General features: G+C 59.8%; 1 protein-coding gene and 1 long non-coding RNA gene across 4 annotated transcripts; one reads left to right on the forward strand and one right to left on the reverse strand.

The window, feature by feature from the left end:
* Positions 1-1707: 1707 nt before the first annotated feature.
* RADIL (Rap associating with DIL domain) lies at positions 1708-22130 on the reverse strand. The gene is given in 16 exon segments (XM_040575333.1): positions 1708-2217; positions 2747-2886; positions 3502-3641; positions 3934-4312; positions 4895-5085; positions 5423-5573; positions 5659-5831; positions 6540-6777; positions 7331-7443; positions 7996-8156; positions 8888-8925; positions 9096-9230; positions 9232-9762; positions 10793-11100; positions 15689-16247; positions 18362-22130. Coding segments are annotated over 16 exon segments (3399 nt in total). The 5' UTR covers positions 18398-22130; the 3' UTR covers positions 1708-2111.
* LOC121078797 lies at positions 12838-16638 on the forward strand. 3 transcript variants are annotated; one of them, XR_005824750.1, is made up of 3 exons: positions 13072-13928; positions 14435-14609; positions 15523-16638. It is a non-coding gene; the product is annotated as an uncharacterized LOC121078797 (long non-coding RNA). The 3 variants fall into 3 exon arrangements; XR_005824751.1 differs by having other exon boundaries at positions 13079-13514; positions 13757-13928; positions 14435-16638; XR_005824749.1 differs by having other exon boundaries at positions 12838-13928; positions 14435-16638.
* Positions 22131-22816: the final 686 nt, after the last annotated feature.

The raw sequence follows: 22816 nt of genomic DNA on the forward strand, positions 1-22816 counted from the left end.
GCTGACACCAAGAGCATTTCGTAGTGTACATCAGCCCCATGTCGAACAGGTGCCATGCTGTGTTCTGTATCTGCACAAGGAGTTTATACGCGGTAGAGCTGTACAGTATTAACAAACGGGGAAGTAGATATGTCCCATTGCTCCTCCCAGGAGAAGCAAGCTCTCATGCACAACAGTAAATAGCAGGGTTTATTTACGGTCTGTGTCAGTACCTGACTGCACTGTGAGCAACATCCAGCTCTGGGGCTGTTTCCAGCCTCCAGGTGTGCCCGGGGAGTCAGGCTCCATGGGGAGCTGAGGATTTCGCTCTGGTACTTCCAGAACTGGTCAGGGTGCAGCCCTGATGCTGTCTAGTGCGAACCAGGCGTCCCCTGCGCCCTCGCTCCTGGGCAGAGGCTGGTAAGGAGTGCCTGCAGCTTCCCCTGGGGCTCTAGGCAGCGCGTTTCCTGCTCCACGGGCCTCAGGAGGGCTCCTGCCGAGCTCTGCAGAGGGTATCCAGGCCAGCCTACTTGATTCGAAGGCGAGTGAATCACCAGGAGCCCTGAGCCTTTGCTCGCCCGCCTGGTGCAGCTGAGTCAGTGGCCAAGTGGTGCGGTGTTCCCGGTGCCTGCTGGAGCCAGGCCGGGTGGCACGAGCACAGCCTAGCAGGGAAGCAAGGTGCTTCGTCCATCTCGCCCTAGAAAAGGCAGGCCGGGCTCTGTTCGACTCCGGCATGTGGAGGTTTTTTCCCTGCATGGATTATTTTGACATCTCTCTCCTGCAAAGTGCGAGGCTAAGCACAGAAACCGAACTCTAGCAGTGAAATATCTGAGGTTTAATTAAGGCCATCCGCTCTAAGCATCCCCTTTTTAGCATCACAATCCTCGGAGAGCCGTTGTGAGATGCCACGTTAGCATCTGACTTGCTGCCAGAGCCTAGACCACGCAGGTTTAAGTGCAGGGTGTGATGTAGGGCTTTATGGCAGGCTGTTTTAATAGGGTTCAGCTAAACTAGGTCTCGCTATCTGTCTATATGTGGAAATCAGGTCGGGTTTATCCCGCTAATGTCGCTAAAAGCACGCACAGGACTTGGCGGGCAGGAGGCTGCGTGTGCAGGGGACCGGGCAGCCGCACGGTGGAGCTGCCAGCTCGGCTCTGCTGAGGCCGTGTTTGCAGAACTGCTGCTGGGACTTGGAGGGGATCCTGACCTCCCGAGGGGATCCTGACCTCCCAAAGGGAGCCCGACCTCCCAAAGGGAGCCCGTGGGCCTGGCCGCAGCACGCACTTCTGAGATGCTCTGAGCTGGGTAGGAAACGGTGGCAGAGCCGGGCAGTAAATCCGCTGCGTGGGGCAGGATGAGAGCACCCTGTTCTCAACGGGCCTGCCCCCGGGACTCGGGGAACTGCTGGTGGTGTCAGCCCTTTGCTGAAACTGCATCCCATCCCTCTGCAGGGCTGGGGGCAGCGTGACTGTAGCCCAGCAGCAAAAGGCACCTGGCTTCGGGCACGGCCCCGGGGACTCCCAGCAAGGCATCCTGCTTGGGATCCCGCTCCTGGTTGTTGTGCTGCGTTTACCACCCCAGAGCTGGGTGCCTGCCCTGGCTCTGCCCATTTTCCAGCCTGACCTGCTGCTGTCGCAGTGAAACCCAGGCCTGGCTACGTAACCTTTAAATCCCAGAGCTGTTTCAAGCCTGCCCTTCCACTGTGAAAGAGTAACAGGAGAACCGAAATGCGTTCCTGAATGTTTGTGCCAGAGTGAGGAGAACCATGCAGGGCTGTCAGCCTGGAGGAACAGAGGAGCCTGCTTCCAGCCTCCGTGGGGCGAGCATCCCTTCCTGCTCTCTTCCAGGAGGATGGAGGAGCAGGAAAGCTTCTGAGAAGGATGACACAGGCTGTAAGGTGAGATTTGGACGATGGATCAGGAATGGTGCTCCCAGCTGGTGCAGTGGGGAGAAGCGTGCAGCACCTTTGTGTGTCCTTCCATCCACTGCAGCGCAGGGCAAGGTGTTGAAAAGCAAATCGAGGGCAGTTGTGGAGTCCTAGTCCTCCCTCGTGCACTCCGGGCTCCACGAGGTCAGCCTTAGCTCGCGGGTGCAGCTCCAGTTGCTGCAGAGAGCCCCTTGTACCACCAGAACTAAGAAGAAGAGGAGCTGGAGATGATTTTCTTTGCTATTTCCATGTCTGACTTGGCGACCAGAAACCGCAGCTTCTTCCCTCCGGAACGGATGAGGTCCACTGCACTGCAGAGAGCGGCAAGGAGGAGAGGTGAACGCTGGTTCCCTGGGGGCCCAGCCACAGGCCGACAGCCCCCAGAGCCTGCGAGTTCACGGGCTGTGTGCTGAACCAGCAGGGCTCCATCCCCTTCGTCCACCTCGATGACAGCAGCAGCCACACCGGGTGGCTCTTCTCCCCGTGCCAAACACCCCCAGCTTCTGCTCTGTGCCTGCTCGGTGTTACAAGCAGGGTCTGTTTCCCTCCGGCAGTTCGCTTTACGGAGAGCCTGGCCTTCACGCAAGCACTGCCAGGACGAGGGAAAAATGATCCCAGAGCAGCTCTGCCCCGAGGCACTAACAGCAAGGTGGGTGCGAGCTGCCTACCCTGCAGCCTGGGAAAGGATGCCCAGGGTGGGCTGCAGCTGGAGCAGCTGAGGATTGTCGAGACCCACCTCTGGGGTCGGCTTTATTTCCAGAACATGCCCCAGGCATTTTCTCCCTGCTCCCTCTCCCAAACTTCCCCCTATTTCGCCACGTCCTGCGCAGGTAACCTCACCTCTGGTAGTCCGCCCCGATGAGGCTGGTGCCGTTGACAGCCAGGATGCGGTCCCCGATGGAGAGCCTGCCGTCGGCGGCCGCGGGGCTGTCCTCGATCAGGGTGCGGATGTAGATGCCGGGAGAGGTGAGAGGCGTGTGCTGTTGGGGGGGAAAGGCAGCGAGCGTCTGGCCGGGCAATCTTTTGTGGCTCAATTAGCGTGAAGCATCGTTAACCTGGAGCTGGGCTGGGAGCCGTTCTCTCCTGGCTATCCCAGGGCTCGGTGACGCCCTGTTTCCTACTGACTAACAAACACACGGCCGTGAAAGGCCACCTTAGTAAGATGCTCCGCTGCGCTAAGCCAAATTGTGTGCCAGAGAGGGGGGAGCAGCAAGCACAGTGGCTGACGGAGCGCTGCTTGGCACCCCGTGAGCCCCTGGACCCCGCCGGCATAGGCAGGGCGGGTCCCCCCCGTGCTTGCTTCGCCACGCACCGAAGGGCATAGGAAAGACCTCGCCTGAGTCATTTTCCTTCCACAGCAGCACTGAGCTGTTCACTCTCGCCAGCTGCAGAACAGCTGTGACGGACCTGGCACGCAGCAACGCAGCAGCGGGGATCCACTGGAGGTTGCTCCGTGCCTCATTTTCCCCGATAAAAGCTCCTTGGCTCCGTGCAAAGCCGTCACCTTCCTCGAGGTGTGAACCATTCCCTCCCACGTGTCCCAGGGCAGCTCTCTGCAGAGCCGTGGCACCGTCCCGCGGCCGGCAGGAACTCACCAAGCCGTCGATCAGCCCCATCCCCAGCCCCAGGGGCCCTCTCTCCAGCTCCACCACGAAGACGTAGCAGAAGTCATCGGTGGCAGAGCTGCGGCTGGAGGATTCCGGCGTGGGGTAGTCGTAGGGGGTCGGCGAGCAGCCTGGCAGCGGGGACACCGGGTTATTATCGCTCTGCTGTCCCCCAGACTCGGCCTTACAACTTCCCCCCCCCCCCCCCCAAAACCCCATCAAAGCCGACCTGGGGTAGCCCCAGGGCTGGCTCCCTGCTGGGGCAGGTGCAGGCCGAGATGCTCAATGTGCTCCCCTGCCCTGACCAAGCACCAAAAATCCCCCTAAAAACCGTGTGTGTGCAGGAAAAGGGCAGCAAAGGTGGCCTCATGGGCTCTGTCCCCCCTCCTGCACCCCCCCAAGGGCAGCACCAGCCTTCAGTACCTTCAGGGGTGCTGCCTTTGGTGCCGTTCATCCCGTTCCTCCGCGGGTCCTGCAGAGTCTTGCCGGTGCCCTGCGGGGACTCCGGGCTGGCGGAGTCGAAGTTCAGTGGGGTGGTGGGGGGCGTCAGCAGGCAGGAGGGGGCCGGGGGGGGCGGGCCCCTGCCCAGCTGCAGCTGCTGGAGCTTCTCCTGGAGCTGCGGCTCACTGGCGGGGTGCTGCCGGGGGCAGCCGTTGGCAGCCAGGGCGGGCAGGGGGCTCCCATCCGGCTCGGTGCAGCCCCCTGGGGAGCAGCAGCCCCCCGGGGTGACCGTGCTGCTCCCCGGGGCTGCCACCAGGCTCGTGTTCTCCTCCAGGACTTCTGGTGTTGCGCGTGGCTCTTTCTTTAAAAGGAGAAAAAAAATACCCAAAACACACTCTATGGGATCATGGGCGGGTGGGTGTTGTACCCCCGCCATCCCCTGGGCTTTGTGCGCATCGTGGCTGTCGGCCCCGTCCGAAACCTCAGCGATTTGGCTGCTGCTGGTGCCTGCCCTGGCTTCTCACAACTCTCACCCTGCAGCTTTGTGGCCACAACTTACCCTTAGCGGGTTTTTTTTTTGTGAAAGGCTGCCTGCCTACGTGGGGACGGACGGGGTCACGTCCGGGGAGAAGGGGAGCGCTGCCTGCAAATACCCCCGTCCTCCACTCTCCCTGCTAATGAGACCACTGGAAGGAGCCTGTCCTGTGCTGTCCTGTCCTCTGCTGTCCCCTCCCCGCACCCCGCAGGGGGGGATTAGCAGCACTAATCCTCCCAGCAGCTCTGCACGCTGAGCTCCCACCACCAGGGCATCGCCTCCCTCCCCAGCAGCTCCGGGATGCAGGCTGAGAGTTCAGGTCTGGGCTCGGAGGGGGCTCAGCACCTCCCCACCCCCCCCCCCCCCCCTGAAAACAGCCCCTCCGTGGGGCGCGGGGGCCAAGGCTACCTTTGGGGGTGCTGAGCCTGGCCCTTCCCCGCCCTGGGGGCTCTTGCTCTGCAGGCTCCAGAGGAAGTGGCGGATGTAGAGGAGGTGCCGGTAGATGTTGTCGTCCAATGTCTCCACCTCCAGGTCCACCTTGAAGCCCCCGCTGGGCAGGATGATGGGCGGGTGGTTGTCGAAGGACTCCAGCATCCCCTCTGAAAGGCAGCAGGAGGGAGGCGAGCATCGGCAGGCTGCTCCTGCTCGCCCCGTTGGGTCTCCCCAGCCAGGATTGGGGCCACGGGGCAGCAGCAGCGTCCCTCGTTTGGGAGCGCAGAAGTGGCCCCACACCCCTCTAAGTGCACTCAGCATCCTTTGTCATACCCCAGCGTCACGGGACCGAGGTTATTCCTGATCACTGCTGCTACCTGCAGGAGCCCCAGGGAGGGGAAGGGCATCTCCTGCTCGGTTTGTTAGTAAAAACCTCGCAGGGATCCTGCGGGCACCAGGACCCCGGTGACCGCAGCAGCACCGACCACAAAACCAGGGGCTCACCGTGCTGGAAGGCGGTCGTGCTGTCCTCCTCGCCGGGCTGCCAAGCCGCGACGAAGCCCACGTCCATCACCGCCTGGCACTGGCTCAGCACCCGGTGGAGCTGCGCGGGGCTCAGCGCCGGGAACTCGGCTCGCAGGGCCGGCCAGCTCATCTGGGCGAGGAGACAGCGCACGGGGCGAGTGGCATCGCATCGCCCCCGTGCCCAACCCATCGCGGTCAGAGCCCCCCTCACCCACCTGCAGCAGCTGGGAGCCGGGCATGGCCAGCAGGTTGGCCACGCTGGCCAGCTTGGCGAAGAACTGCTGGGCCAGCTGCTCGAAGCCGGCGTCGCGCAGCCACTCGAGGAGCAGCCGCACGCTGGCTCGCAGCTTCACCCCCTGCGACCAGTGGAAGCAGCCAAGAGAGGAGCCTGCGAGGCAGAGCAGTGCCCCGTCAGCGTGGTTTTGGGGGAACAGACCCCCCCCCCTCCTTCAGCCGGAGCCCCCAGCCCCTTGCCGAGGGGCAAAACTCGATTAATGCCCCCAATTAACGCCCCCAGGTTGACGTCCCCCGTGTCCCATGGCTATGACTCACGGTGGCACTAATAGGGTTGGGGCAAGGAGCCAGCTCTGCCATCCGGCAGCGCTGCTGCGATAATTAGGGCTAACGAGCACCGTCTTGCTCCTCAATTACAAAGCAGGCTGCGGTGGTTCTTTAGTAAGCAGCCCTCCGTGGAGCAAACTGCTTCCAGCCACCTCTGTCCGGACTCAAAAGGGACGAGACTAGGGTTAAACCCCTCCTGGGAATGGGGAGCTGGAGGGGGCAGCTGTGTGTGTGCAAGGGGGACAGGGAGCTTTGCCTGGGGACAGCTCAGCGTGAGCCTGGTAGTGGATGGGCACCGCAAAAGCCAACCCCATGTGAGACGTGACCTAAGGGGGATGCTGAGGATGGAGAGCCTGAGGAAGCAAAGGCGCGGGTGCTCAGCTGCTGGATTTGTGCTTGGTGTCCCCATAACCACGCTGGAACCTGCCCATCTCCAGCCCCCTCTCTCCTGGACCTCCCCCAGGAGGAACTGGGATGGACTGGGGTGAGGGCTGGGTGACGGAGGACTGGGAGGAGGAGGAGGAGGAGGACTGACCCTTGTCTAGGAGCTGGTTGAAGAGCAGCGTGTTGGAGAAGAAGAAGAGGTAGGCGAACATCTGGGAGGTGATCTCGGGGTGCACTTCGTACTGGCGGAGCAGGTCCAGCACAGCCTGGTAGGTCAGCACCACCCTGCGCAGCTCCTCGGGCAGCGGCGGGGACGCCCGCCAGCCCTCCCGGCCCTCGTTCTGGAAGGGGTTGCACTCCAGCAGGGCCGGCAGCGACACGTACAGACACTGCACGGGAGGCAGAAGGAGCTGAGAGCTGACAGCAGGACCATGCTCCTTTGTTTCCTTGTTTGTTTTAGGAGGAGCCCGGCCGGGCGAGCAGCATCCAACACCCGTCTGTGCTGGGGCTGAGAGCGAGGCGAGGACGGAGCAGCGCAGGAGCATCCCCTGGGTCCCCGCGGGCCGTGTCCCGCACACAGCCGCCTTTCTCCTGCCTCACACTGCCCGCTCTGTTCCCTGCTCCCCCGCGGTGCCGCCCGGTCCAACGGTGACAGCCCAGGGGCCCCTTTCCCTCCTGCCCTGAATCGCACCATTATGCCGGGGCTGGCCGCCGCGCCGGGCAGCGGCCGGAGCCAAGCGAGCTCTCCCCAAACACCTCCTCCCCAGCAGGGAAACAAGCCGCGGTAATTCCACACTTTTCCTGGGCTGCAACCAAAAATCGGGGCACTGCAGCCCGAAGGAAAGCACCTCGGTGCTACGCGAGCCTAAAGGCTCCTGCGAGCACTGCTGGGGATGCTCGCGATGGCCGCGGGGAGCTGCTGCCCTCCTGGGGGGTGCCTACCTTGGAGATGTAGTAGACGCACTGCTGGAAGGTGTACATGATCACCTCCTCCAGCACCGTCATCGCCTCCTCGCTGGCTGTGATGGTCGAGGAGAACAGAGACTCCTTGGAGCCTGGGGGATGGAGGGGAAAATGTGGGAGCAAAGGGGAAAATTTGGAAACAAAGCTGGCTGGGCTGTCTATGGAGCTGGTCCCCGGCACGAGATCACCGCCGGCTCCAAGCGGGTGCAGAAACACCCAGCTCCCCTTGCAGGGGCATCCCAACCCCAGGGCTGCCTGATGCTTGCACACCCAAAATTGTTCTGGCAGCTATTTTGAGGGTGGAAATCAGGATGCTGCCCTCTTCCTGGCTCGCTTTGGGACTGTTTTCTTTCCATCGGCTCAGCCCTTCCCTGCTCAGCAGAGCCCGGAGAACCGAGCAGCTGAGCAGGGCAGCCCCCCCATTCACAGCTCCCCGAATTCCCCCAGCGTGGGGGTTATTCATGCTCCTGGGCACGGTGCAAGGATGCAGATCACCCTCGTGTGCTGCGGGTGAGGCTTGCAGGAGGCTAAAGGAGCCTCATGGAGCACCAAGAGCTGCTTACAGCCAGGGGTCAGAGGGATAAAGTCGCTCCCAGCCGGTGGAAGCGGCTATGTGGGGTGAGCAGCAGCCCCGAGCCCCCCACCTTTGATGTCCAGCTCCTCCTCCATGCTCTGGATGTAGGTGGGCGACTTCTGCTGGACGAAGTAGAGGACCTCGATGGCGTTGGACATCCAGAAGAGGATGTGCTGCAGGTCCGGCAGCAGGTCTGCGATGCCGAAGCAGGACAGGGCGGCGGGGTCCTGGCTGGGGGGAGACAGCGGGCGTTACAGCTGCTGCCCCCCAGCTCGTGGCTGGGGGCTTCTTGGGGTGAAAGCAGCCAAAAAAGCAGCCCTCGGAATGAGCCTGGAGACCTCACTGAGCCCAGCACCCTGCTTAGGAAAACCCTTTGCACACACCAATCTGGTGGCTCTGTGGGATGGCAAAGGGGGACTTGGTGTTTTTGGGGCACCCCCCCAACATTGGCCCAGCTCAACTGCAGGAAGCGTCCGTGGCTGAGGAAGGTTCTCTTTCCCCGAGAAATATGCGCTGCGCCTGCCAGCTCTGGACGGTTAAACCCGGCCTGCCCATGCTGGGCCGTTCAAAAATAAAACAAATAAAAAGCATCTGGGAAGTTTCTCAACGGCTGAACCACTTTTTCCTGCTATAGTAAAGGCCATCCCAGCTGTGTCCCCAGGGAATTTGGGTCCCATTTGGGTGAGGTCCTGAGCGCGAGAAGTCCCAGGGCTGCTGTGGGTCCTGTGCCCCCCCCGCCCCAAGCTTTCCCAGCCCCACGTTCCCAAGCAGGGGCTTTGCAGGCACCGTGGCAAAAGGACCAGAGAGCCAAATATGTGGGATCTAGCAAGAAAACGCAGTGTGCAGCAGTGCTGGCAGGCTGGGCGGGCACCGGGGTGGTTACACCCGGCTGCGGAGGGAGAACTGGGCTGAATTCCCCCTGCTTTGGGGCAGAGCCGGGAGGGGAGGTGGGTGGCACTTACTGCTGGGACTGCTTCTCAGCCAGCTCCCGCGTCCGCTCCTGGGCAGGGAGAGAAGGAGAAAGCACGAGTGACGACCTGGGGATGGGGTCGGCGGGGGGAGCATCCCCCTGACCACGTCAGGGGCATCGGCCGCACGTGGGGACCAGGGTGGGGAAGCCCATGGGGGGTTCCCCACTGCCCCCACCCCTCCACCCCCCTGGCGACTGACCCACACCGTCCTCTGGATCATTTTGGCCGCTTTGAGCAGCAGCTGCCCGAAGTCTCCGGGCTCGAAGCTGGTGGCCGAGTGCTGGATGCAGAGGCAGAGCAGGAAGGCGGGGGTCAGCTTGTGGTCGTCCCCCCCCCGGCTCGATCAGGGTCACGATGCGCCGCAGCAGCACGTCCTCGGCCGCCGGCTCAAACTCCAGCAGCAGCTTTCTGCGGGGAGCCCTGGGGCCGCCGGTGGGTGAAGGGCCCCGTTTTTTGGAAGGAGCCCCCGAAAAACCCCGTTCCTTCAGCAGGCTGCCGCACGCCCCGCAGATGGGGGGGCCCTCGGGGTGCAGCGCCCGCAGCCGCAGCAGGGTCTGCGCCGGCAGAGGCTGAGCCTTCATGGGGTCCTTGTAGAGGAGCAGGTAGTAGAGGCCGAGGGACAGCAGGTCCCCGTGCCGCAGCACGGCCGTCCGGGCCACCTGGCAGAAGTTGATGGAGACGCCGGCGCCGGCGCTGGGCTCCAGCACCAGCTGCTCCTCGGAGCGGTGCCGGGATGCTCGGAGCTTCCTGATGGTGCAGTGCAGGGGCAGGATGTCCGGGGCCGACAGGCTGATGCTGGGCTTGCTCGCCTGCGTCCTCTGGCCCACCGTGTGCTGCTCGCGGTTCAGCAGGTACACCAGGCTGTCCTGCCGAGCGGGGACACGCGGCGTGAGCGGGGGGCTGTGCACGGTGTGCTGCAACCCCCCGGCTGCCCGCACCTCGCGGCAGCAGAACCACTTTTCTCTCTTTATTTTCCTTGCCCCATGAGAAGCGTGGGTGGTGCAGCCAGGACGTGCATGCACCCCTTAACTCCTGCACCCCGACGTGCATTTCTTTGGCAGCACCAAAGACAAACGAGCGCTCAGCACTGAGCCCAGCGAGCGGGGCTGCTTTGGGCACGCTGCTACGTGGGTGCAGGAGCTTTGCGCATGCGATAAATGGGGCAGCTCTGGGGCTGTTCAGGGCAGGAGGAGCCCTCCATCCACATCCCACCTGCGTGCCCCTGGGGCAGCTGCGCCCTCCCAGCCCCTGCCCTGCCCGCGGCAGCGCACAGAACCGCCCCGTGCCTCAGTTTCCCCGGGTGTTTAATGGGCTTGCAGCAGACAGAAGAGAGCTGCAGCGCCGAGGCAGAGCTGGAAATCTCAGACTAGCCAGATATTCAGCCCGGACAAAGTAGCCATTAACCAAAAGAGTTGCCCCAGTCCTTTCCAGTTCTCCCAGTGCCTCCCGGGCTGGGGAGCAGAGGCACCCAGACGTGCTGTCTCATCGCTGCCTCTCATTACGTTTGCCAGTAACGAGGCAGCCAGACGGGGCCAGGGCAGCTCCCAGCCCTCGTCCTGCAGAACTGGGTCTGCCTCACGCCGGGGCAGGAATGCAGCTTCCGGGCTTTCCCCGTGCCTCCACAGCCAGATCCCCTCAAAAAATCTCAACCCATCTGCGTGCTTTGAGGTGTGCAGGACAGATCGCACACCCCAGACTTACACAGCTCATTTCCTTACGGCTGCCCTTTCCACCCACCCCATAACCCCCACCCCCCCAGCAGCTCCAGCCATGCAAGCAGCTCCCCATCCCCGCGGATTTAGGAGCGTGGATGGGCGCCATAAAAGCAAAGGGGGGAGAGGGGGGGGAAGAAAAAAATGCCGGGGCGGTGAGCAGGAAGGCTTGCGCGGTGCTTACATGCTGCTGGCTGTAGCCCTGCAGGAGCAGGAGGTGCGGGGACTGGTAGAGGGAGTACCGCATGCTGCTCCCGCTCCGCTCCTCCGCCGCGGGCCCCCACGGGCTGGCCGGACCCCGCAGGCTGTCGGGCAAGGTGGAGCAGTGCCTGCGGAGCTGCTCCTCGTCCCGCGACGCCGGGCGGCCCAGGCTGCTCTCGCTGAGGCTGCGTCGCAGGGCCGGGGGGGTGCTGAGCCGCTTAGCCCCCGCCAGCACCCGCATGGCCCCCCTGGCCCGGTGCCGCTGCAGTTTCCGCGCTTGGGCGTTGATGCCTGCGGGAGGAGAAGCCCTAACGCTGTCCCAGCAGCATCCCGGGTGCCGCAGCATGGTGCCGGAGGGATGCGGTGGAACTGCTGGGAGCCCTGGGGAGCGCAGCTGGAGAGCGACCCCCCCCCCCCCCCCAAGGGCTGGCGTCCCCCTGCCCACCCCGTGTCCAACCCCAACTACAGGGCGCCAGTGTGGGGAGTTTTGTGCCCCCCCCCCCCCTTCCCTCCCCATCACCAAAAAGAGGGACCCCAGCCCATCCCAAAACCCCTGCTGACCGTGGGGCAGCCAGGGAGGGGTTCAGCATCCCTCATGCTGCCAGGGTTGGGGGGGGGGGGGGGAAGACTGTGCTAAAAGGGAATCTCTAAAATCTCAATCTTTTTTTTTTTTTAAAAAAAAAGAGGGGAAAAAAATAGAGCCTGGATGCTGCCTTCTGGCTTGTAGCAGTCACTGGGCAGCAGAGAGTGGGGGCTGCAGGGAGCCCCCCCAGGCAGGCAGGGAGCTGCAGCGGAGCCTGCCCGCTCGCCTGCCGCAGGAGCGAGCTGTAATTAACTTCTCCCAGGCATCAATTCGGGCAGCGCTGTCTGCAGGACGAATGAATAAGTCAGGCCTGGCCCAGCCACCGAAGCAGCGGCATCCCCAGCGTGGGGGCTCCCTTGGGACCCCCACCCCCACCCCCCAGGCTGCCAGCTGGGCTCCAGCAGCAATAAGAAGAAGTTGTGGGGTCGGCGGCCGGCTCGTACCTCTGGTGGGCAGCCTCCCGGGAGCAGGGCGCTGGCATTCGGGGCTGGCCGAGGAGGAGGATGAAGAGGGAAAAGCCTGAAGGCTCTGCCTGCGGGAGCTGTGCTGCGGCAGCGTCGGTGCAGCACCGAGCCAGAGCCCTGCCTGCAGCTCTGCTGCTCCGGCCATGCACGGAGAGGCGGCTTTTGGGGACGGACGGTGGGATTTGGGGACAGACAGAGGGATTTGGGGACGGCCGAGTGGACAGCCGGGCTCCTGGGGCTGCTTAAAGGGACGCTGACAAGGTTCGGCCCCCAAAAAAACCATCATCTGCCTTATTTGGTGAGGAACGGGCTGCCGGTACCGAAATACATTTTTTTGTTTGTTTGTTTTAAGTCGAGCGCTCCTTTGCTGGGAAAATGATGGGGATGGGGAAAGGGGGGCGGGAGAGGGAGAAAATAGCCCCTGCTGCTTACATGCCTTGGGATTCGGGCAGGGTCCCATCCTGCGTTATGGGTCCCATCACCCATTACGGGGCCGCAGCAGCGCCTCTGCCCCACCTGCACCCCCCAGATGTGAAATTTGGGGGTGCAACAAGCGTGCCCGGGTTCCAGCAGAGCCAAGGCACTGAGGACACCCGTTGTCATCCCCAGGGGTCTGCAGGAGGCCATGGCTCACCCCACAGCCTCTGCCCGAGCCCAAGAGGGGCCGGATCCTGCCGGGCAGCACCAACTCCGGCTCCTTGCACCGGGAGGCACCAGGAGCTGCAGGGTCTGGGGTCCCCCCGCCCACAGGGGCACGCCATCGCCGCTCCCTTATCTGGGGGGAAGGAAGCTTCTGTATTTACTTTGTGTAGGAAAACCACGGAGGAAAAAGCTGCTTTTGCAGTGCCGGCAAAGCCCCCGGCACCGGCTCCCCGCTAACCCCGGAGCTGCACTGGAAAGATAAACACGGCTCTTTTCCTGAGCGTAACAAACTCCGTCTGCAAACCAGCTTATTTTGTTTTATTTTCGGTCCTGTAGTGCTGTTTTCTCCTCGCCAGCATTTGCAGGTGATCCCACCCAAAAAGTCGTGGAAGCGTCGCCAAGCTGCTGCCTCCAAACCCCTCCTGCATCCTGGGGGAAAACCTGCGGGTTTTGGTGCTCGAGAGCCTGGCTGGGACCTGCCTCTTTTTCAGCCTGGGAAAGAGGGGTCCCTGTTCCTGGCTACGTAAATCAGTCAATAAATAAATAACTTTGCGGGACCCAGGCATGATTTGTTCCCAGGGAAGCCCCCACGAGCTCGGGACACGGAGCAAAACGGGGCAGTTTTGGTGAAGCTGAGCACTGCACCCCGGTTTGTGGGTGCTCCCCCAAGCACCCCACGTACTCCCTATTTGCTGCCTCGTTGCTCCCCAAAAGTTGAGGGGCCGGGGATCTCGGGGGGGGGGGGGGGAAGCCGTCAGCCTCGTTTAGCACAGAGGTGCTCCACCTGCACTGCTAATTAGTGGCGTGAGGAGCAAGCACCTTCCTCCCCACCGGGAAGCAGCTAATAAACCAATTAGGATAATGGATAACTGAGCAGATAAAACTCTTAAGCCAGGTGCTGACAGGTCACAGATGGGTGCAGGGCCTTTCCCCAGGCCCCTGGCTCAGCAGCAGGGCAGGCCGCAATGCGCCATCCCTCCGTGACATCAACAGTGTCCTGCGTGGGGAAGGGCTCTGTGGGTATTTCCCTGGGGGTCTCGCTTTGCAGCACCCCTGTGCTTTTCTCCGAGGCCACCCCAAGCCCAAACCCCCCCTTATTTTTGCACAGAAGCTGCGTTTTCCACCCCAGCGCCCTGCTGCCCTAGGCAGGCAGCTGGCGCTCAGCTTGTGGCAAGGGGACCTTGAGGCTGGTGGGGGTGACCCTGGTGGGTGGCACTCATGGTCCCCAATCACAGCAGGACTTTTATTTCTTTTTGAGGCACTGCTGGAAGCAGATGGTTTGTTCCCCCTTACCCCAGCAGCCCATGGATGGGGTGGAGAAGTGTCCCTGTGTAATGTCCCTTGGGGCAGTGCCACCAGTGTGGGATGGGAGTGGTGGCAGAGCCCCAGTGATGCTGAAAGAAATGGCTGCAGCAGTGGGATTTTAACAGGTAAGTCTGTACAGCAACTGCCTACGTAACTGTGGGTGTTAGGTGGTTGGTTTGTTTTTTGGTAGTTTTTTTTTTTTTTTTTTTTCAGCTGTGGAAAATGCCTCGGGGTTTAAAACCCACCACCCTGCTGAGACAAAAGATGTATTTCTGTACACCAGAAATATAACCTCGTATTCCCAGATGCAGGGCATGTAATGAGGTTGGGCACCACTCCTCCATGCATGGGGAGCCCGGGCAGCACAGAGCCTCTTCCGTGGCCGAGCAGGGGCCACAACCTCCCTGCGGTGCCCAGCTCGAGGTGTGAGCGCTGCTGTCCCGTGTCCCAGCTGGGGAACTGGACACCAAGGCTTGGTGGCACCTCGGGCTCAGTCAGGGACCCTCTGAAGAGCTGCAGCACAGCTCTCCCACCGCTTGCAGCTACGTCTGACTGTAGCTCTTGCACTTAGATCTTGCCCTCTTTTTCTATTTAAAAATTTTTTTTTTTTTTTGTCACCGCTTTTCTGAAGCACTTAACATCTCCAACCCCAGCTGGAGAAGAGAAGCACATCCACCTCTGCAGCTTTATCCTTGACCCCCAAGGTGAGTGGCAGCTGCCCCTTTCTCTCTGTGCGTCACGCAAGCCAGGAGCAGTTCTCCAGCATCCCTTCCCTGCCCGAGGTGGACGCAGCGAGTGATGGAGGGGTGAGGAGGGGGCTCTGGCCAGCGGGCACGTGCATTACAATGAAGGCTGGGGGCTGCTATTCCTTCCTCCCCATCATATGTACCTTCTCAATGGGGCATGGGGGAACCTGGACTGAAAAGCAAGTGAGTTACAGCAACGGGGCCCCAGCAGGGTCTGCATTCAGCCTGCCCAGGCTTGTGGTTTGGCTGTCCTATTTTTTTTAAAAGGGGGAGTTAAAATGTATTGGGACTTGCTTGAGGACTGCCAAAAAAATGTGAAAGATGACCCTTAAAGCTGCCCCTGTCTGTGCAGGGGAAGCTGGTTCCTGCTGCATGGGGGAACTGGGTTTCTTTAAATCCGAGGGGAGCCCAGGAGCCGAGCTCTCTCCCTAAATTTGCTGCTGGCGGTTTCCTTCACGCTGTGTGCGTGGGCTCCTTACAGCAGATGGAAAAGGAGCCCTGGGTGGGAAGGGGGGACAAACCAAGCTCTTCTCCCATCTGCAGGTGGGGAGAGGTTCGGTTCCCCCTTCCCAAGCACCAGGGGTAATCCTGCAGCATCGCTCGGCTCCTACAGGCGTGAGGAACTGCTCGTGCCCATCCCTGTGGCATCCTGCCCGGCAAAGCCACCTGGCCAGCATCTCCTGAGCCTGACCAGAGCCCGTTGCCTCCAGGTCAGGCCCATGGAGGGCCCCGTGCAATTAAAAACCTGATGTAAACCTTCCCATCCTCATCTTCATGGGCTTGTAGCTGAGGGCAGGGGGAGGAAAACTTGGTTCCTTTGTGCTCAGGCCACAGACAAACCTGTCAGTTTCTTGTGATAACTATCATGGTGAGGGGTGGCAGGGGGAGATGAGGCATCTCTGGGGGGGCTCTGCTGTCCTATATCGCTCTCTCTTCATTATCTTCTCATTTAGCTTAATTCCCCCTACACCAGCAGGGGTGAATACTTCAGGTCACAGGTCCCGAATTTTCCCGCAGACTGCCAAGTACCAATGCTACCGAGAGCACTGCAGCCAAAACACATCTCCTGCCCCACCCGGTGCCAGCACCACCCCCTGCACCCCAAAACCCCCTGGGAAGCCCCCGCTGCGCCCGCTGACCTGCCGTGGTGGTGTCCACGTCCCTGGCCGCCATCTCCTCCACCTCCGCCCGCCTGCGCAGCTCCAGCCGCCGCGAGAAGCCCTCCCTGGGCTTCCAGAGGTCCTGGATGAGCAGCGGCTTCTCGTGGTCCCCGAGGACCCTGAGCCCCTCGGTGTGCCACCGCTTCTCGGGGCCCTCGAACCTGCCGATGACATCGCACAGCGCGTAGTGCCCGGCGCCCAGCTGGCTCAGCCCGTAGCGCTCCAGGGCCTCCTTCACCAGCTCCCGTGCGCCCGAGCTGCCCGTGGCCAGCACGCTCTTGTAGTTGGTGCCCGCGCAGATGTTGCCTCCGAAAATCTTCAGGATGCCCGGGGCGGAGAGCTGGGTGGAGAGCTCGGCCGGGTCGTCCCCGTCGCCTGCGGGGGAAGCCGAGGTGGGGCTCCGGTCCTTGTAGCTCAGCGTGCGCTGCAGGACCTGGGACAGGAGGCGGCTCTGGCGCTTCAGCCGGTTCTTGGACGGCGGAGCCATGGTGGAGGAGGATCCGTAAAACATGGTGCGGGAGGTCGTCATGGGACGCGGCTGGGTGGGGATGGAAAAAAGGGGAAAAAGAAATCAGGGGTCTGGAAAAAGGGAGAAATTAGGTATCTGGAGGGCTGATGTGTGGCAGGTAGGAGTGAGCAGCCACCTCCTGTGCTGGAGCCCCCTCCGAGGTGGAAAAGGCCAGTAGGGAGTGAGGTCGATTTCCCCTATGCAGCCCAGAACACCAGCAACCAAGCTCAGCCAGGCTCCTCAGCATCCCCACGGTTACCGCAGGATGGCTTTGTCCCTGAAAAGTTAATTTCCATCATGCATATTAAGAAGTCCCTCTTGCTAAGCCAGGACGTGCTTATCTGCAGCGGGACTCAGCAGAGCCCAGCAGTTTTGTTGCAGCCAGGGCTCGGCAGAGCCCAGCCTGGTTAGGAGCCAACGCTTCGGGAGTCCCTTTCTCTAACGAGTTTATGGAGCAATCCCATTTTTTTTCTTTTTTAGAGGTGAAACAGAAAGCTCAAGTGCAAATTGAATTAGTCTGAGGTCACTGCTAAATGCTTTCGCTCGCCGAGAGGCACCGTGTGAAAATGGGCTTTAATTAGCCTTTCTAAAAACATCCGTACTCCAGCAAATCTTTTTGCCGCTGCTGGTTTGCAGAGGACGTTAAAGCACACGGCGACATCATTGCCAACCGCGGTGCCTGAAATGTGAATTTGTCGTCTCTTTCCACTGGAGGGGAAAGAAAAAAAGCCCATGCACACCATAAAAACCCTCCACCTGAAAACAACAGCCGGTTCCCTGGAGCAAGCCCGCGGTGGAGCAGCCAGCTGGATTTTTTCTTGCTTGATGTCCCCGCCAACATCTGGGGCCAGCTCTGAAATCGCATCCTGGATGCAAAACCACCCGGTGCTTGCACGGCGCTGATAATGCAACGTGCTGCATCCCAAACTGCTGCTGGGAGCGTTCCAGGAGGAATTTATGCCTCTCTGCCTCGGACAGGACAGGAATTTCCCTCACCTCCAGCCTGATAACGGGCTGCCCTGCTGGGAGGTGTTTGTGCCCGAGATGTGCACAGCTGCTGTCGGCTCCCATGCACGGGCAGGGATTTGATTCGGACCTCCAAAATGTGCCACTGATGCTGTGTTCAGCATGATTTGGCCACTCATGGCCACGGAGGTGTGGGGTGCAGCTCTGCATCTGCAGCACAATCTTGCCCGAGCAGGATCTGGCCGCGCAGCAGCCCCAGCGCTATCAGGCAGAGTGATGCTGGCCCTGGACAGCCTCCAAGCCACCATCTAATTCGGGAAGAGAAAGCATCCCCGCTGCTAATGAAAGAGGTCACCTTCTCACCCAGAAGCAGCCTTGCTGCTGTGCACGGATGATTTCTGCAGGGTGTAAACCTTTGTGTTCCAGGTTCATGGGTGCTTTGAATGCCGCGGATGGGGAAACTGAGGCACTGGCAAGCGCCACAACCCCAGGATGAGCCGCTGTCACCCCTCTCCCACCCACGGATATCCCAGTGCCGTGAGGACTGTGAAAACGCTCAGGTTTGTGCTTTTTACAGCCCTGTGTCTCTGAACGAGAGGTGCTGGAGCTCCAGAGAGGGGGAGGAGATGGTGGCCGTGTCCCTGGTACTCTGCTGCCGCCTGGGTCATGGAAGCTGGGGTGAGAACTCTACCTAGCAGGTAGGGCTGTGACATGATATTTGTGCTTGCACCCTGCCCTCAGGGCTGAGTATTGGCCCCAACAGCCTCACTGGGACTTGCTGGGTTTGGGAAGGCTGCTCCTGCCTTCCCAGTGAGGAAACTGAGGCAGGGATGGGATTGAAGCTGCAGCTCCCTTTAACCCAGGAGCTGCTCCTGCCCAGGCTGTCCCTACACATGTGCCCATATGACACCTCCTGGGGTGGCCCTGACCTGGGGAGCAGGGCAGCGTGCCCCCACACACCCCAACCATTGCACTTGGGAGCCACTTCCCCAGGCTGTTAGCACAGCTCGGGCAGAGGAAATGTACCCCGGCATCCCAACAAGGCCCTGCCATAAAAGATGCTAAAGCAAGAACTTTGTCATCAAACCACTGCTTTTCCCTGTGTATCCCAAGGGTCCTGTTTCATCCACGCCTCCTTTCCAGAGCCCCCACCCCAAGTAAAGCCTCCCCCCCCTTACTTTGCCATCCTTCTCACACCCTGCCTGTCCTTCCATCCGTCCCCCTCCTCAGCGTAGTCTTTCCCCCGGCGGGCATCGTCCTGAGGGCGTCCTGCGAGAGGAAGAGGAGGAGCGGTCCCGGGAGGAAAGGGAGAGAGAAAAAGAGGGAAAAGAGACATTATCAGAAAGAGGAGACGGGACCAGCACCACGCCCACGACCCCCAGCTCCCCCTCCCATGCCCAGGTGGGGACACCAGGCTGGGGACCCCCGCGTTCACGGGAGGACATCACATCCTGCACCAGCTCCTTCCCCCAGCTGCTGGGATGGATGCTCACCAGGATTTATTCTTCCTGGATGTTTTGCTGAGCACCAAGCACCGTCCCCTCACCCTCCTTATCATGAATCTGCAGGAAAGGGACCAGGGGTAACAAAAACTGGACGGCAGAAGCAGCACCTGCCAAGGGCCTGTGCCGATTTCACAGGCGTTTCTTGGAAAGAGGCAGCAGGGCACGAGACAGGCTCTTCTCTGTGTGATTAAAGACCAAAGCACTGCCTAATTAACTCACCTAACGAAGGCCTGGGAGCGGGCTCAGCCCAGCCCCTGCAGCCAGCCCCACGTGGGGGCTATGGAAGGAACTTTCTGCCAGGCAGAGAGGTGCTGAGCCCCCCGCCGCCGCCTCTCGTGGCTGCTTCTGTGATTAATCGCTCCCGCTGCTTAAATATTTATGCCTGACGTCCAGTTCGGCTGCCAGACATTGATTCTCGTCGTGCTTTGCGCTGCTCAATTAACAAGCTTTCGGCTATCGTGTGTTTTCTCCTCCGTGAGAGCGTTTAGATGCTTTGATCGAGCCCCCTGCCCCCTTGATTTTATTGATAAGTGGACCGAAGGGGTGCTGTTCTCATCTCCAGCTGCAAGGCGCTCTCTGCAGCCCCTCCATCCCTCCCTGAGAGGTCTGGCATCTCCCCACTGAGAAGTAGGAGATGGTTTTGGCTGCCACAAGCCCAAATGCAGATCTGGTAGTGCCAGGACAGAACATACTTGTACCGTAAATGGCTGGTTTTGGTGTTTGTTGTTTATTTATTTTCAGAGTAAAATTTCTATTAATCTGATTTTTTTCATTTTTCCAGTACAGAAATCCAGATAGAGGCACACCCCCCCTAGCAGCTCCTGCTGGATGGGGGGAGACAGGGAGCCCCCGCTCAGCCTCTCCCAGTATTGAAATGGTGAGTGCTCAATTCATTGCCCAGATTAGGGACAGAAAAACATGCAAAACTCCAGTTATTGGTTTTGGGCACAAAAAAGATTTCCATTTTCTGCCTGCCTTTAATTAGGATGCTTTTCGTTTGCCCGTTTGCCCAGTTCGCAGCCCCTATTTGTCCAAACCATTAACACTGCGCTGCTCTGTGCGAGCCGCAGGCTTTTCCAGAAATCAGTTCCATCTCCTTCCCGATTAGCGATAAAGGCACTGAAACACCGAGGGCGTGCTACCAGCTAGCAGTGCCCAGCAGTGATAATCTCCCCTGATAACTGCCTTTGAAATGGATCAGGTTTATTTAATACGGGCTTTCTTGATGCTGTGTAATGCCAGCTTTAAATACTGGACTGATTTTTTTTTTAATACTGCAGAGTGCGGATTTCTGCAAGAATATCACATCACATAACTCAAACGCGTCACAAAAGTGTGGTACATCCAGAGAGTCACTTCTCTTGTCAGAGAATGAAATCGTTTCTACTCGCCAGGAGTTATTTTCCATGCGGCCACGTTGGGTGGCAGGAATTTCTTCCTGGTGCTCAAGTCTTTAATCAATCAAAGCCCAAGCTAGGTTTCTTCTCCTCCTCCTCGGGGGGATGATATCAAGCCAATCAACCTGTAGCTACCAGGTCATCTTACTGCCTCCTGGGAAGAGCAGCAGCACCATTAAAGCACTTTTTAATCTCCTGGAATTTCCCCAAGGCTCGTCCCAAGGCAGAGGCAGCTCCGCAAGGCTGTGTCTGCATGTGCACAGCGTGGATGGGCAGCGAGATTTCAGCTGTGACCATCCCAGAGCAGCAACCAGAAAAGCTATTTGCTCAGATCCCTATTTGAAAATTTTCCTTTTTTTTTTTTTTTTTTAACGGAAACCGCTCGCATTCGCAGCCTTGGTATAATGGAAACGACCGCAGCTCGGATGCTGCCAGCGGAGGGAGAGGCCGCCCCGGCACTGCAATGTGGAACAAATTATAACTCGGAGAGCAAAGGAAATGAGAACACCCTGGCCTCAGCCGTGTTGGCGTGCGCTGCTCGGCTGCAAAACCTGCCCTCTGCAGATCCCTTCCCTACAGCCCCATCCCTCTGTAGCCCTCCCCGAAGCAACCTGTGCACCCGCTCCCCCAAAAAACTGGACCACATCTCTGCTCCGCTGCCCGGCCCTTTGTTGTGTGAGCTTTATCTGCCTAATGTGGGGACAGGCCGGGGGCTGATCGTGTCAGTGCCAGCCTCGCTGCTGTCTTTAGCCGGATCAGAGCGGGTAAACTCCTTATTGTGTTATTATTAGCAGCAGCAGCACCACGGTTGTGCCCTGGACCCCCGGCCCAGAGGCTGCTCCAACAGGATATCAAGGCAGACCTGGCCCTGCAAAGATTAACTAACAGGTTTTTTCCCCAAAGGCAGCAACGGTTTCACAAGCAGATCATAATGAGTTGAGACCTAACTCTGCTAGGACAACAGGAGGCCTTTTAGCAGGGTTTATTTCTTTCTTGCCTTTTTTTTTTTTTCCTAATCATTATTTTGCAGGTCTTTTGAGCTGCCAGCGTGCACCAGCTCTCCAGTCGAGCGCAAGTACAGATGCCAGCCCTCTGCCTGTGCAGCTCTATTCACACGCACGCACAAGAAACATTTTACAAAATACATTTGCTTTCTGCTGCCTCCTGAGCAGCCGAGCCTCGGTAGGCTGCCTAATTATGAGATCTTAGCAATAATTTATTTTTTTTTTTCCCAGTGATAATTAACTGATCCTGGAGAGAGCCGAAAATAAGCACTTCCCAAGCAAGTAGCAAACTCCCCGGAGTTTTCCCCGCTAAAGTTACAACTGAGCAAGAAACTGTTCCAGCCTCGCGGGGACGTGGCTGACCCCAAAACCTCTCTGCCAAGGATGCCACGGCAGCACTGAGCAGCCAAAGGCGGGTGAAATGGCACCCGTAGGTGCATGCATGGGGGCAACAGAGGTGGGACACTAAGCAGCGAGCCCCCGAGGCGCGTGCAATGGGGGAAGGACCCAAAGGGCACGGCGAGGGGAGGCAGATCCCATGGGGGTGCAATGGGGCAGGGTTCCCATGGGGCAGGTGAGGGGATGAGGGTGCCAAGGGGGGGTGTTAGGACAAGGGCCAGGCACGGCGTCTCCTGGCAGTGCCTTCCCCGAGGCCGGAGAGGTGCGCAGGGCAGCTCTGGTCTCCAGTGGCAACCAGACAAGCCTCAACTCTCGCTGTGTTCCTCCTGCCTCCACTTCCACAGGCGACAAACCCAAACAGCCCCCTCCGAGCAGGCAGGGAGGGGTTGGGGAGGTTTGGGGGGGGTCCCACCAGGAGCATCCCGCGGTGTGAAGCGAGGGGCTCTGCGCCTGCGCGCAGCGAGCGTGCCAGGAGGTGCTACCCCCAAACTAAAGATTACTAAATAAAAGGGGGGGGGGGGAGGGAGGAATAAAAATGGGGGGAGGAAAAGAGAGTTAAAAAATAAAGGGGATAACAAATTTAAAAAGGGAAATTTAAAAAAAAAAAAAAGAAGAAAGGAAGAAAAAAGGGGGAAATAAATGAAAAACGGGGAAGAGAATAAAAATTAGAATAAAAAAATGAAAAGGGGGGTAAGTAAAAAATGAAAAAAGGAAAATAAATGAAAAAGGGAAATAAAAAAATTAAAAAGGGTGGAAATAAAAATGAAAAGAGAGGGAAATAAATGAAAAAGGGGGAAATAAAAATGGGAAAAGGGGGATTTTTTAATTTAATATTTTTATTTTTTTTTAGAGGGGGAAATAACAACCCAAACCCGAGGGACACCGCCTGTCCCCCCCCCCTCCCCGCGCCCCCCCGGCAGGTACTCACCTGGAGCACGGCGCGGCCCCGGCGGCTGCAGCGCCCGGAGCCGCCGGGGCTGTGCGGGGCTGTGCGGCCGCTGGGGCGGAGCGGAGGGTGCGGAGCGGAGCGGAGGGTGCGGAGCGGCCCCGCTGCGCCACCCCGCGGCCTCCGCGCAGCGCCGAGCGCCCCGCAGCATCCCACGGTGCGGCGGGGGGGTAGCGGCGTTTGGGGGGGGCCGAAGTGGTTCGTTGTGGGGGGCGGGGGGGGTGCTCGTTATGGGAGGGGGGCTCGGAGGAAGGGAAAAGGAAAGGAAAAGAAAGGGAAAAGGGAAAAGGGAAAAGGGAAAAGGGAAAAGGGAAAGGAAAGGAAAGGAAAGGAAAGGAAAGGAAAGGAGAGGAAAGGAGAGGAAAGGAGAGGAAAGGAAAGG

Source organism: Cygnus olor, chromosome 15, assembly GCF_009769625.2.
Source record: "Cygnus olor isolate bCygOlo1 chromosome 15, bCygOlo1.pri.v2, whole genome shotgun sequence".
In the NCBI taxonomy this organism is placed as follows: Eukaryota; Metazoa; Chordata; class Aves; order Anseriformes; family Anatidae; genus Cygnus; species Cygnus olor.